Consider the following 12,426-nt stretch of genomic DNA (forward strand, 5'->3'; position numbering starts at 1 on the left):
GGTTTTAAAGATGATCCCAACCCCAAATCTCAAAGATGTTAGGATAGCTGATTTTTCAAAGTCAAGTTTGAGGGTAGATGCTGCATATTTTAGGTTTGAAAGTGTAGTCACTCAGTTGTGTCCGTCTCTTTTGCCACCCCGTGGACTGTAGCCCGTCAGGCTCCTCTGTCCATGGAATTCTCCAGGTGAGAATACTAGAATGGGTAGCCATTCCCTTCACCAGAGGATCTTCCTGACCCAGGGATCAAACCTGGGTCTCCTGTATTGCAGGCAGATTCTTTACCATCTTAGCCTCCAGGGAAGTCCATGTTTAGGTTTATAGAAGCATAAAATTTAAGTTTTTCACTTTTAATGCACCGTGTACAGGAAATGAAGCTTACAAAAAAAGTTAAATCAGATTATGAGCCTTTATGTTACAAAAGGATTCCTAGAGTCACAGATAACCTTGGAAATTATCATTGTGAAACTCCTCCTTTTTCTAGATGATTAAAGTGTCCACCGGAGAGATTGAGTGACTGACCCAGGGACGCACAGTAATTAACAAAGTCAGAAATGGAACACAAAGGTCCAGGTTCCTGATGTATTTTGGTCCTCTTGGCAAAAATAGCACCTCTTTGTCTTCCCTGTCGAGTTCCCTGACTTTTTCAGCTCTGTTCAGGTTTCCTGTGGCTTGAGTGTTTGTGCCCAAGGGAAACGTGCACCAGAGAAGGAAGACCCAGCTAGCTCCTTGAATTTCACCGATGGAAGCTGGAAAGCACATGCCTCGTAGGCCTGTGCTAGATGAATGTTGAGTTCCACCTTCCCTTCCTTTCACAGATGCAAACTCAGCCTCTGATAGTCATGAGAAATCTATGTCAAATGGCAACCTTTTTATTCTCCATCATGTGGCAAGACCACTGGTAATTCATTACCTGTTTAGTGTGTGGGAGGGGGAGCCAGGCTCTAAAATCAAGTAAGAAAAAGGAAGTGCTTCCGTGTAAGAGGGTTAGCTTTCATTGTGTATCATTGGGGATGTCTTAGCTATTAAAACACACACACACACACACACACACACACACCCCACCATGGAACCTGAAATAAGTGAAGCACTTGATAATAGAGTTTTCCCTACTCTGATCAGATACTTGCTGTATTTGCTTTTCCTAAAAATCTGCTTATAATTTATGACAGTCCTGACTAAAGATTTAGAACAGTTTCTATATGTGGGATTTCCATCGAGTTTGGCTAGGTGAGCAGTAAACACTGAGGTTTGGCTGAGCTGCATCCTTGTTAGAAAGACGTATGTAAATGGACTGGGTCAACAGATAGATGACGCTGCAGAACATGACGCACAGAGACTAGTGGAGGGGGCTGTCTGCCGGGACGACCAGATTTTGTAGCAAGAACCAGACTCTTCGCAGAAGAACCAAGTGAGTCTGGAGCCTTGCTCTTCAGAGTGTGATCCAATGACCTATGAGCTTGTTAGAAATTGAGAATCCCAGGGCTCCCCTAGACTTCCTGAATCGAGATTTGTATGTGCGTTAACGTTGGTGGAGCCTTGGTCTAGGTTTTATAATCAGCTCTTATCTTTACTGTTCACAACACTGATAATATCATTGGTTGGTATAAATCTCTAGTTTTCTCTTCACTCTTGGGATGATGACCAAAATCCTAAGCATGGTTTTGCAGGCCTGTGGGGTCAGCCTATCTCTGACATCACCCTGTTGTTGACTGCCTTCTGCAGCTGGTCCTCCTGCCCCTGGGGTCTTTGCACTGTCTGCTGTCCCATCTTCCTTTAACTATAGACAGACCAGGAGACCTGTCACCTGACTCAGAGCATCTTCTGCATTAAGTTTCCTAGGGTGGCCATAACAAAGTACCACAAATTGTGTGACTTCAACAGGAATCTATTCTCTTACAGTTCTGAAAGCTGGAAGCCCCAGGTTAAAGTGTTTGTAGGGCTGTTCTCCCTCTTAAACCTCCAGGGGAGGGTCGTTCCTGGCCTCTTCCAGCTTCTGGTGGGTTGCACACAGTCCTTGGCTTGTGGCTGCATCACTCCAGTCTCTGCCTCTGTCCTCACATGGCTGTCTGCCCCCTGTGACTGTGTCTGCACGTGGGCTTCTGTGTGTGTGTGTGTGTGTGTGTGTGTGTGTGTGTATGCTCAGTCACTCAGTTGTGTCTGACTCTATGCAAGTCCCTATAGGCTGTGTGGCTTCCCTGGTGGCTCAGAGGGTAAAGCGTCTGCCTGCAATGCAGGAGACCTGAGTTCAATCCCTGAGTCAGGAAGATCTCCTAGAGAAGGAAATGGCAACCCACTCCAATACTCTTACCTGGAAAATCCCATGGACAGAGAAGCCTGGTAGACTACAGTCCATGGGATCACAAAGAGTCGGACACGACTGAGCTACTTCACTTCACTTCATAGGCTGTGTAGCCCACCAGGCTCCTCTGTCCATGGGATTCTCCAGGCAAGAATACTGGAGTGGGCTGCCATTTCCTCCTCCAGGGGATCTTCCTGACCCAGGGATCAAACCCACATCTTCTGCGCCTCCTGCATTGCGGCAGATTGTTCCACAGAGCCACCTGGGAAGCAGCCTCTCTCTATGTGTCTGTGTCTGCATTTCCCTCTTCTCCAAAGACATTAGGTTCCTGTGAGCCTCTGATCACATTTTCATCAACTCATTGATATGTAATCTTGTTTTACGTGCTTCTGTTTTAAAGACTCCATATTTATTACATCTTGTAGACAACAAGCAGTAACTCGTGCCTGAAGGAAGTTTATCTCACACACATATTTTCTCTAAAAGTCACGTCACAGCCTTCTTGCACTTAGAGATGGTTGACAGCGTTTCAGACAGCCCACTCTGGGGGCCATTTTAAATGGCAAAATCACCGACAAAAAGGCAGGAAAATGTGAAAAATGTTGCACTGGATAGACTGTGAAAAGGACACGTATTTATAGTGTGAGAGCTGAAATAAGAAGGCAGGATGTCACCGGTTTCACCTTAGTTGGGAGCGTGTGGACCTGCTGACTCAGGATTTCCACATCTCTGGGCATGTCTGTGAAGGGCTAGGGAACACCCCAAGGATCAATTTGGGTGATAGAAATACTTAGTGAGTAGGTACATTTGCAAATATGAAATCCTCGAATAATGAAGATTGATTGTATTTCCCCACACAGGCTTTAAAGATAGAAAGTTTTTTGCCTTATTTCAGGTGACCATTTTTTCCTAAATGGGTTGTTTGTAAAAAAAAAAAAAAATACAGGGGAGGAACATGTTATAAATTACAGATGGAAAGCAGGGGCATGTTTCCGTGTTGCTGAGCTAAGGTAGGGCTGCAGAGGTTCCTGGGCCACAGCGGTTCTGCTTTCATCTTGTCCCCTCAGAAGCGCTGTCACCTTGTATCCATGCCTCCTCACCCCTCTCTACTGCCCAGACCTGCCTGCCCCCTCTCTGTGTCTTGAGATCCTTTTAAGAAGGAGGATCTGCAGGGTCAGCTGGGCAGAGCCTTCGCCATGCTTGGTCACCCAGTAGATCTAATATGGACAGCTTTCCCCCATGCTTCCAGAACTCTCTCCTTATCATTCTGTACACAGGAGGCACCCTGGGCTGTGGGAATTGTCTTGTCCCCTGTCTCCTGCTAGACCAGGAGTCCCTAGGTGGCAGGGACCATCTCCTTCCTTCCTGTTCCTGGAGCATCACTCTTGATATATGACCTGTGAATGGAGGAGCGAGTGATTGGAACAGCTTGAGACCCATTCAGAGCAGCCATGTGGGGCTCCCTGTGGCTCTCCCACGTCCTTTCGGGGTGTCCCTGTGGTTCCTCTCATTCCTGAAGCCACCAGATGAGTGGACAGGGCCAGCCTGCCGTGGTGACCCCATCTTGGCTGACGTTCAGAACTGGTCCTTGTATTGCACATCTCTTGGAGGGCACGGCTGCATTTAGGTTTTGTAGGATTATCCAAAGACCTATGAGAGCTGGAGTTCCTGCTCTCAGTGAAGTTACTCTTTGGAAAGAGGAGAGGGTGGGCACAGCTGAGAAGTTTCCGTTTAAAAAGGTAAGAGTTAGTAAGAATAAACACAACCTTAGAATAGCTGCCCTATAGCAATGTTTGATTTTCCGATGAGCAGTACAAGATCGTGGGCATTGTGGGACGTGGAGGAGGAGGGATTCTTGCAGCTGGCATGTCTGGGAGGCCTTGTGGGGAGGAGGGCGGAGACTGGATCTCGGAGAATGGCTCAGGATTGGCGAGGCCGGGAAAGAGGAGCAAGGAGGAGGCGGTGTCTGTGACAGCGAGTGGGTCAGAAGTAGGGAAAAGGTCCAAGGGAAAGGCAAGGGCTAGGCTTAATTCTAGAGTCGAAATAGGCTTTACGGGCAGAGAGTGCAGCTCCAGGTGGCTCGTAGTGATGCTTGCCCTCTGGTGCAAGCTGCGGTCTGGGCACAGAGGAGACAGGAAGTCCTTTGCGAGCTGGAAGAGAGCGTTACTGAGACTGTGATCATCCTAGCCCAAAGTCATCGGAACAGAATATCCAGAGCTCATTTCTGGAGGAGAAAATGAGCCAAGGATAGATGAGGCAGCCAAGGGTTGAAGAGTGTCGTGTCCTACCGTCCATGATGTCCTGTGGAATTGGAGACGTGGTCGCCATTGTCTCTGCTTTTGGATCGAATGCAGACTTGTGTGTAAATAGGCTGAAGATAAATGAGTGATCCCACTCTGGGTATATTTAGGTGGGCAAGGGATAGACTGTGTAGAAATGCATCTGGAAGGAGGAGGGAGGGGTGTTTTGTGGGCTGGTGGAGGAAAGGTGACCCCAGGTCAGAGGGGGCCGGTAGCAGTGAAGAAAGATCCTTGAGGGAGCACTCTGAATAAGAGATGCTTTCACATAAAAGTGATGCTGAAGCCAGAGCAGGAGGCTGGTGTGCTCTGCGGGGAGACAGACTACATTAGGAGGGGATGGCTAATTGGTGAAAGACCTTGAAACCAAATGAACTGATACCTTAAGAGCTTGCCGAAACATGCCCGTGTTGGGATTTCGAAGCTTGTCAATAACTCAGATATCCCAAAGGAATGGCTGTGTCCACCCTTGGCTCTTAAATAAAAGATGATGCCAAAGGGTACTTGTAAAACACTGGTCCTCTGGGTACCTGATACACTGAAGGTATCTGCCGTAAACACAGCCGGGTTGGGAGGGGGTAAAACCTAGCCTTAGGGTTTCCCAGGTGGTACAGTGGTAGAGAATCTGCCTGCCAATGCCAGAAACACAGGAAATGCAGGTTTGATCCCTGGTTAGGAAGATCCCCTGGAGAAGGGAATGGCAACCCATTACAGTATTCTTACCTGGATAATCCCATGGACAGAGGATCCTGGCAGGCTACGTCCATAGGGTCACAAAAACTTGGCCGCTACTGAGCACGCATGCGCAAACCCCAAGTGTTAGGTATCTGAGCCCTCTGACTGGCTGCATTTCTTCATCATGGGACCCTCTTAGCTGAGAGCAGGCGTGGTGGCCCTCACTCACCATCGCCCCACGGAGACAGCCCCTCAGGAATGAGTGGGGCAGGACGCTTCAGGGCAAAGCCCCTAATATACTCTCATAGCCCCCCGGCCCGGGTATATATAAGCTGTGCGATTTTGAGGAAGAGGAGTATACAGTCGGTCAGGCATGGTGTCAGACTTCATCAGGGGATATGACAGTGAGCAGCAGAAATGCCTGATGTTGTGTTTGCTCTTCTGCAGAAAGACACCATGCCGGTGGAAAGGATGCGTATGCGCCCATGGCTGGAAGAACAGATCAACTCAAATATGATACCAGGGCTGAAGTGGCTTAGCAAGGTAAGTGTGTGCGTGTGTGTGTGTATGTATGTGAGTGTGTGTGTGTGTCTGTGAGAGAGAGATCCCTACTAAAAGCAGCTGCCTGTGAACTACCCCAAGTAAAATTGTTCTTTGTGTTCAAAATAGTATGCTTATTTATTACAAAAACCAACCAAGCAAAAGGGATTATGAAAATATCAAAGAATCATAAAAAAGATTTATCATCACTTCAGACTGTAGCCTCGACCCTGAGTTAAGGCTCTGGTCTCATGGATGACTGTTATGGGAAGCATCTGGCTTCCTATTTCTATTTCTATTTCAGTGCTTCTATTCAGTGCTTCTTACCCTTCTCCATCTCTGAATATTCTTTCTTGCTTCTCCTGGTTTTCTAGGGTTGGAGGACATGGAAACTCTAGGGCTTTCTATTGGGAAAGGAGCATATTCATTTTCTTTTCAGTATTCTCTATGTAAAGACAACTTTTGTTTTTGTCTTAAAAAACTTATTTTACTTTTATTATGAAACCCTGTTTGTGTGCCTACCTGTCCGAAAAAAGCAGTATTCTGTCTTTTACAACCCCCTCCCACATATGTACATAAATACTTTCTTACTTTTATCAACCTCAAAACCCTCAGTTTAGTTGATCCTTACTCTTAGGGGATGAATCAGGAACCATTGGATGTAAACATAAAGAACGCCTGGAAACATTCAGTTATAATCTAGAAAAGCAATGACTACAGCATACTTTCTTTAAGACAGCCCAAGAGAGATTTCTCTCCCACTACTAGGAGTATTACGGTTCTTCTGAGCAAGTGTCTTTTTCCTCCTCTACCTCCCCGTGTTTTTCTTAAGGACATGATGAATAATTTAGCAGGTCAGGCTTTACCTTTGCATCACGTGCGGAGAGCTGACAGCCAGATTGTGGCTGCTCCTAACAAGTGTACAAAATATTGTTCAGCCTAATTTTTGTATGAATATTGCTCCTTACTTCATTTTTATCTTCAGAGATATCTCTCAATCTTATTTCTTTTTTTCTTCCTCCTCGTTTACCTATTTTTTCATTTATTTTAAATGTAATGTGTATTATATTTGAATGTATCTATTTAAATAAGTCCCTTCTGAAACAAGATGGCATAGAAGTAAACAAATATTTTAAGTAAAGCATATGCTCATTTCAAATGACCTGTCCTATATTCTAAGGTCTTAGGGCAAACGATATATTTTTCCAGCCTTGCTGTGTCTGTAGTATTTTAGATTTGTATCCTGGAGGGGCTTTGTAATTAGCCTCTTCCAAAGAAACAAGTCATCAGTTCAGTTCAGTCGCTCAGTCGTGTCCGACTCTTTGCGACCCCATGGACTGCAGCACGCCAGGCCTCCCTGTCCACTCCCAGAGCAGGTCTGATCCATCAAGTTGGTAATGCCATCCAATCATCTTATCCTCTGTCATCCCCTTCTCCTCCCGCCCTCAATCTTTCCCAGCATCAGGGTCTTTTCAAGTGAGTCAGTTCTTCTCATCAGGTGGCCAAAGCATTGGAGTTTCAGCTTCAGCATCAGTCTTTCAAATGAATATTTAGGACTGATTTCCTTTAGGATGGACTGGTTGGATCTCCTTGCAGTCCAAGGGACTCTCAAGAGTCTTCTCCAACACCACAGTTCAAAAGCATTAGTTCTTCAGCGCTCAGCTTTCTTTATAGTCCAGCTCTCGCATCCATACATGACTACTGGAAAAACCATAGCTTTGACTAGACGGACCTTTGTTGGCAAAGTAATGTCTCTGCTTTTTAGTAAGCTGTCTAGGTTGGTCATAACTTTTCTTCCCAAGAGCAAACATCTTTTAATTTCATGGCTGCAGTCACCATCTTCAGTGATTTTGGAGCCCCCAAAAATAAAGTCACTGTTTCCACTGTTTCCCCATCCATTTGCCATGCAGTGATGGGACCAGATGCCATGATCTTAGTTTTCTGAATGTTAAGTTTTGACAAGTCATCAGGTAGATTTTTTTGTCATTTTGCAGACAAGGAAATCAAGGCTCAGAGGTTTAGGAGGATTATATTCTGAAGAATTGGTAATATTGCCTATATTGATTTAGGATGTGAAATTAAAGCAGATGTTCCTGATTTCTGAAGAGAAGTCAGTTGTTTGCCTTTGCTTTTTCCTTTTCAAAACCCACCCACCTGTTTTGGCTAGCTTGACACAGTGGCGTGCTTTAAACATCACCACGTCTCCTGCAAGTGGGCTCTTAATACACTGCAGTTTGTTGTCTGTAGTAGGTTGAGTGGTAGCCCCCCTCAAAGATATGTCCACATCCTGACCCCCAGAACCTGTGGTTGTGACCTTATTTAGAGAAAGGATCTTGGCGGATGTAATTAACTTAAGGATGTCGAGATGAGATCATCCTGGATTACCTGGTGGGCTGATCCAGTGACAAGGGTCCTTATAAGACACAGAAGAGGGACTTCCCTGGCAGTCAAGTGGTTAAGATAATTCACCTTCCAGTGCAAGGGGTGTAGGTTCAATCCCTGGTCAGGGAGCCAAGAGCTCACATGCCTAGCAGCCAAGAAACCAAAACATAGAACAGAAGCAATATTGTAACATATTCAGTGAAGACTTTAAAATAATGGTCTGCATAAAAATTAAAAAAAAAATCTTAAAAAAAAAAAAGGACACAGATGAGGAGACACACCCACAGAGGGAAAGGCCAAGTGGAGAAGGAGGCAGGGACTAGAGTGCTGCAGCCATAAGTCAAGAGCACCTGGACCTACTGGAAGCTGGAAGAGGCAAGGGAGGATTCTCCTTAGAGGCTTGCTGATGTCTTGATTTTGGAATTCTGGCTTCCACTGAAAAATAATAGGATCCATTTCTGTGGTGCTAAGCCATTCAGTGTGTGGCAGTTTGTTATGACAGGCCAAGGAAGCTTACACCGCCTCTCAGAGCTACTTCTTCACCTGGGCTGTCCACCAAGATACCTTTTGCTCAAACCCCTGTGTCCTTGTATTTTGGATTTTGTTGTTCAGTCGCTAAGTTGTGTCCGACTCTTTTCAAACCCATAGACTGCAGCACACCAGGCTCCTCTGTCCTCCACTGTCTCTGGAGTTTGTTCAAATTCAGGTCCATTGAGTCGGTGAAGCCATCTAACCATCTCATCCTCGGTTGTCCCCTTCTTCTCCTGCCTTCAGTCTTTCCCAGCATCAGGGTCTTTTCCAGTGCGTCGGCTTTTCACATCAGGTGGCCAAAGGATTGGAGCTTCAGCTTCAGCATCAGTCCTTCCAATGAATTTGTAGAGTTGATTTCCTTCAGGATTGACCGGTTTGATCTCCTTGCAATCCACTGCGCTCTAAAGAGGACCAGAAAGTGAATGGATTCTTCTTGGTGCAGCTGAACACTTAGCGCCCCTCAGGCAGTCCTTCGTGTGGAGCCTTACTCACCTGGCTCTTGGCTCCTGAGTGCCTTCCCTGGTGCAGAAGGACAGGAGACCTCCACCCCCTTGTCCTCTGCTGGGCTGGGCATGGGCCAGGCTGAAGGACAGAGAGGGGGCAGTGGCTGCAGCAGATGGCACCTCCCAGGACGATGCTGTGCCCGCAGCTCCTGGGCTGCCTGAGGGCCCAACGCAGACAGAAACGCCCTGTGGCTGTGGTCACTGTAGATGTTGGGTGGCCTCGGGGCATTTCCTGTCTGTACCCACACCTCCCCAGAGCATCTGTTCATAGGTTTCTGCTAACTTAGGCTTGCTGGCGTTCAGCTGTCTGCATAAAATATTTCACTCAGACCCCACTGTTATTCCCTGCCCATTCATAAGCCCAAGAATCCCTACTTGTATTTTGAGTGGTTTGAGGTCATCCCCAATTCTCTTCTGCTGAGGGCTGTTGTGAGTCTTAGAAAAGCTGTGCCACCCTCGGGGCTTTGTCGTTCCGGGTGCTCACGGGGAGGCACTCCAGGCTGGCCATGTACCAGGGCTGTCTTGACCATTGCTGAGAGCTCAGCGCCAGGCCTGACACCCTGGAGGCTCCAAGTAACCTTGTGCTGAGAATGAATGGATGAAGGATGGCTACTTGAACGGGAGGAACATCGATGACTCTGTATTTGTTCTATTAAGATAATTAGACTCAAGAACACTGGGTTGGCGACGGTCACATTGCTCTCAAACGGAGACTCCATCATACCCAGTGCATTCCTAGTGAGAGATAAATAGGTGGCCAGTTAATGCCTTAAATTTGTTTCCATCTCCTGCTTCCAATACATGAAGGGGTGGGGAAGTGAATGAAAGTCTGTTGCTCAGTTGTATCCGACTCTTTGTAACACTGTGGACTGGAGCTCCCCAGTCTCCTCTGTCCATGGGATTTCCCAGGCAAGAATACTGGATTGGGTTGCCATTTCCTTCTCCCAGGGATCTTCCTGACCCAGGGATCGAACCTGCGTCTCCTGCTTAACAAGCAGATTCTTTGCCACTGAGCCACCAGGGAAGATAGATAGGTGGCTAATTAACGCCTTGAATTTGTTTGCATCTCCTGTTTCCAATACTTGAGGGGTTAGAGGCTGATGGAACAGGTGCTCTGGATTCCTCTGGAGGAGCAATAAGGAGGTTTGCACAGCAGCATTGTACCTAGCTCCTGAACGTGGCTGTGGCTTGGGCCAGTTGCTTTTTATTATGAGTATTTGCAAATACACATAGTATGCTTGAATGATCTAACGACTAGAAAGAATAATGTAGCAAATTCCCTTCTAGATTTAAAACTCACATCTAGATTGGATAACTATTAATTGGGAGGTGACTAAAGCAACTCCCTGACTGGGTATATCTGTAAGACCCAAGAACATTTTCTTATGGATTCACAATACCATTACCAATTGGATAATCATAAATTAATCATAATTAGTTATCATTTAAAGTGCCATTACTGCCCCGTTCCTATTTAGAATACCTGACTATTCCCCAGATATCTTTCTAGGATTTATTTGTTCCATCAGAAGCCACAGCAGACCCCTAGGTTGTGTTTGGTTCCTGACTATGAGCAACGCCTGCTCCCTTTTTGCTGTCTCTCCATTGGCTTGTTGAAGAGACTAGGTCTGATCTGGATTTGTCCTCATGCTTGATTTTGTGGTTTCCCTGGGCTATTTCTTGAGGAAGGAAGGAGGCGGCATCCAGGTTCACTGTTCTCATCACTTCGATTGATTCCCACCCTGCTTATTGAAGTTCCTGTTTCTCCGTGGAGGTCTGCCTGGACCCAGGCGCCAAGGCTCCCTCCCTGAGCCCTGGAGGTCATTGGGTAATTCCGACCTTTTCCTGCTCTGCACTTTGAAAGCAGGCTTGTACTTGTGTAAATATCAGGCCATCTCAGAACACAGTGAGAAGTCCAAATGAAAATAGCAAGAGACACTGGAACATCTTATAGATATTGGGGGAGTGGAGCAGCCGTGGGAGATAAGAAGGCTGGATTCCGCTTGGGGGTCAAGGTATGTTTGTTCTGCGTTGCTCAGAATTATCTCAGATGTTCTCAACTTGAGCCGGGCTCATCTGTCCTGCCTACAGGTGGGCAGAGGTCTCTACATCTGCTGTTGTGTTCAGTCCTTCCATACACAGTGTGTATAGCCACCCTGGGAAAATGTCTATTTAGGTCCCTTGCCCCTTTCAAGGGGATTCATGGTGGATGATTGCTAGGTTCAGTCATTACTTTCATGGTTTCATGATTTGGGCATGATTTCTGGGAGACTAGATTTGGAGGTATGTGTGTGTTTGTGTGTTGTTGCTGTTGTTGAATCACTAAGTTATGTATGCTTGCGCACACACACAGGCTTGAAAAGATCTGCTTATCAGAATCAATTTTGTGTCTCAGGAGATTGATTTCAGATTGTGTCACCCCAGATCTCCTTTGATCTATAAAAAAGTGCAAGAGTCTGATTCTTTAAAGGTCTGTATCTTTAAGCATAAACCTTTAGATTCTGGTTGTGTACTTCAGGAAAAATTCTTTCAGAGATAAATTTATGGGTTTTTTTTTTCCCCCTGGGAATGTTAAAAACTGCATTGAGTGATTTTGTGTTCTGATATTCGTCTACCATAAAAAATAAAGTTTCACTCAACCCTCTTCAGATCACCGCCCTTTTGAAACTGGCCAACCTGAAACCCCGCCCTCTCTCAGTGGATGATACAGTGTGAACACGGAGGGTTTTATGAAAAACCTCTCACTTTCAGTTCTTCTTTATTGACTACGTTTTATATACATGGAATTTTCCCCTTTAACAGTTCTGGGGAACCCTCAAATGTTCTGACATATTTTTAGTTCAGGCTTTGTGATTGGTTCTGTGGGAGGCATCAAGTCCCTTTTGGGTCGGTGGGGCCCGTTTGTATCTTTCATTGTGTGAAACCAAAGAGGTGGGAAATCCCTCCTGACATTTACTTTGCTGCTTCAGTGTATTGTGCAGGGATTTTTTCCCCCCCCTCCCTAGAAACGATCAGACCTACCTTGAGAGCTTTAAAAAAATACAGTTTTCTTGGTCTTTAATCTGCATGGAATCCAAGTCAGCGGATCTGTTGTAGGTCAGGAAATCTAAATGTAAACCCTGGGAGACAACTGGCAGTGTGTTAGTGATTGAATATGGGATCACATGACCTAGGTTCTGAATTTGGATATTTACTAAT

The 12,426-nt window shown here is 46.0% G+C and overlaps 1 protein-coding gene across 4 annotated transcripts in view; it reads left to right on the forward strand.

Moving 5' to 3' along the window:
* Nucleotides 1-12,426, forward strand: part of IRF2 (interferon regulatory factor 2) — an 84,808-nt gene that overhangs the window by 37,179 nt on the left and 35,203 nt on the right. For all 4 annotated transcript variants that reach the window (XM_006075120.4, XM_006075122.4, XM_006075121.4 and 1 more), the window contains exon 2: nt 5,720-5,815. In XM_006075120.4, coding sequence (XP_006075182.1) covers nt 5,729-5,815 — 87 coding nt within the window. In that variant the 5' untranslated portion in view covers nt 5,720-5,728. The remainder of the gene's footprint in view (nt 1-5,719; nt 5,816-12,426) is intronic.

Source organism: Bubalus bubalis, chromosome 1 (genome assembly GCF_019923935.1).
Source record: "Bubalus bubalis isolate 160015118507 breed Murrah chromosome 1, NDDB_SH_1, whole genome shotgun sequence".
NCBI classification, from domain to species: domain Eukaryota; kingdom Metazoa; phylum Chordata; class Mammalia; order Artiodactyla; family Bovidae; genus Bubalus; species Bubalus bubalis.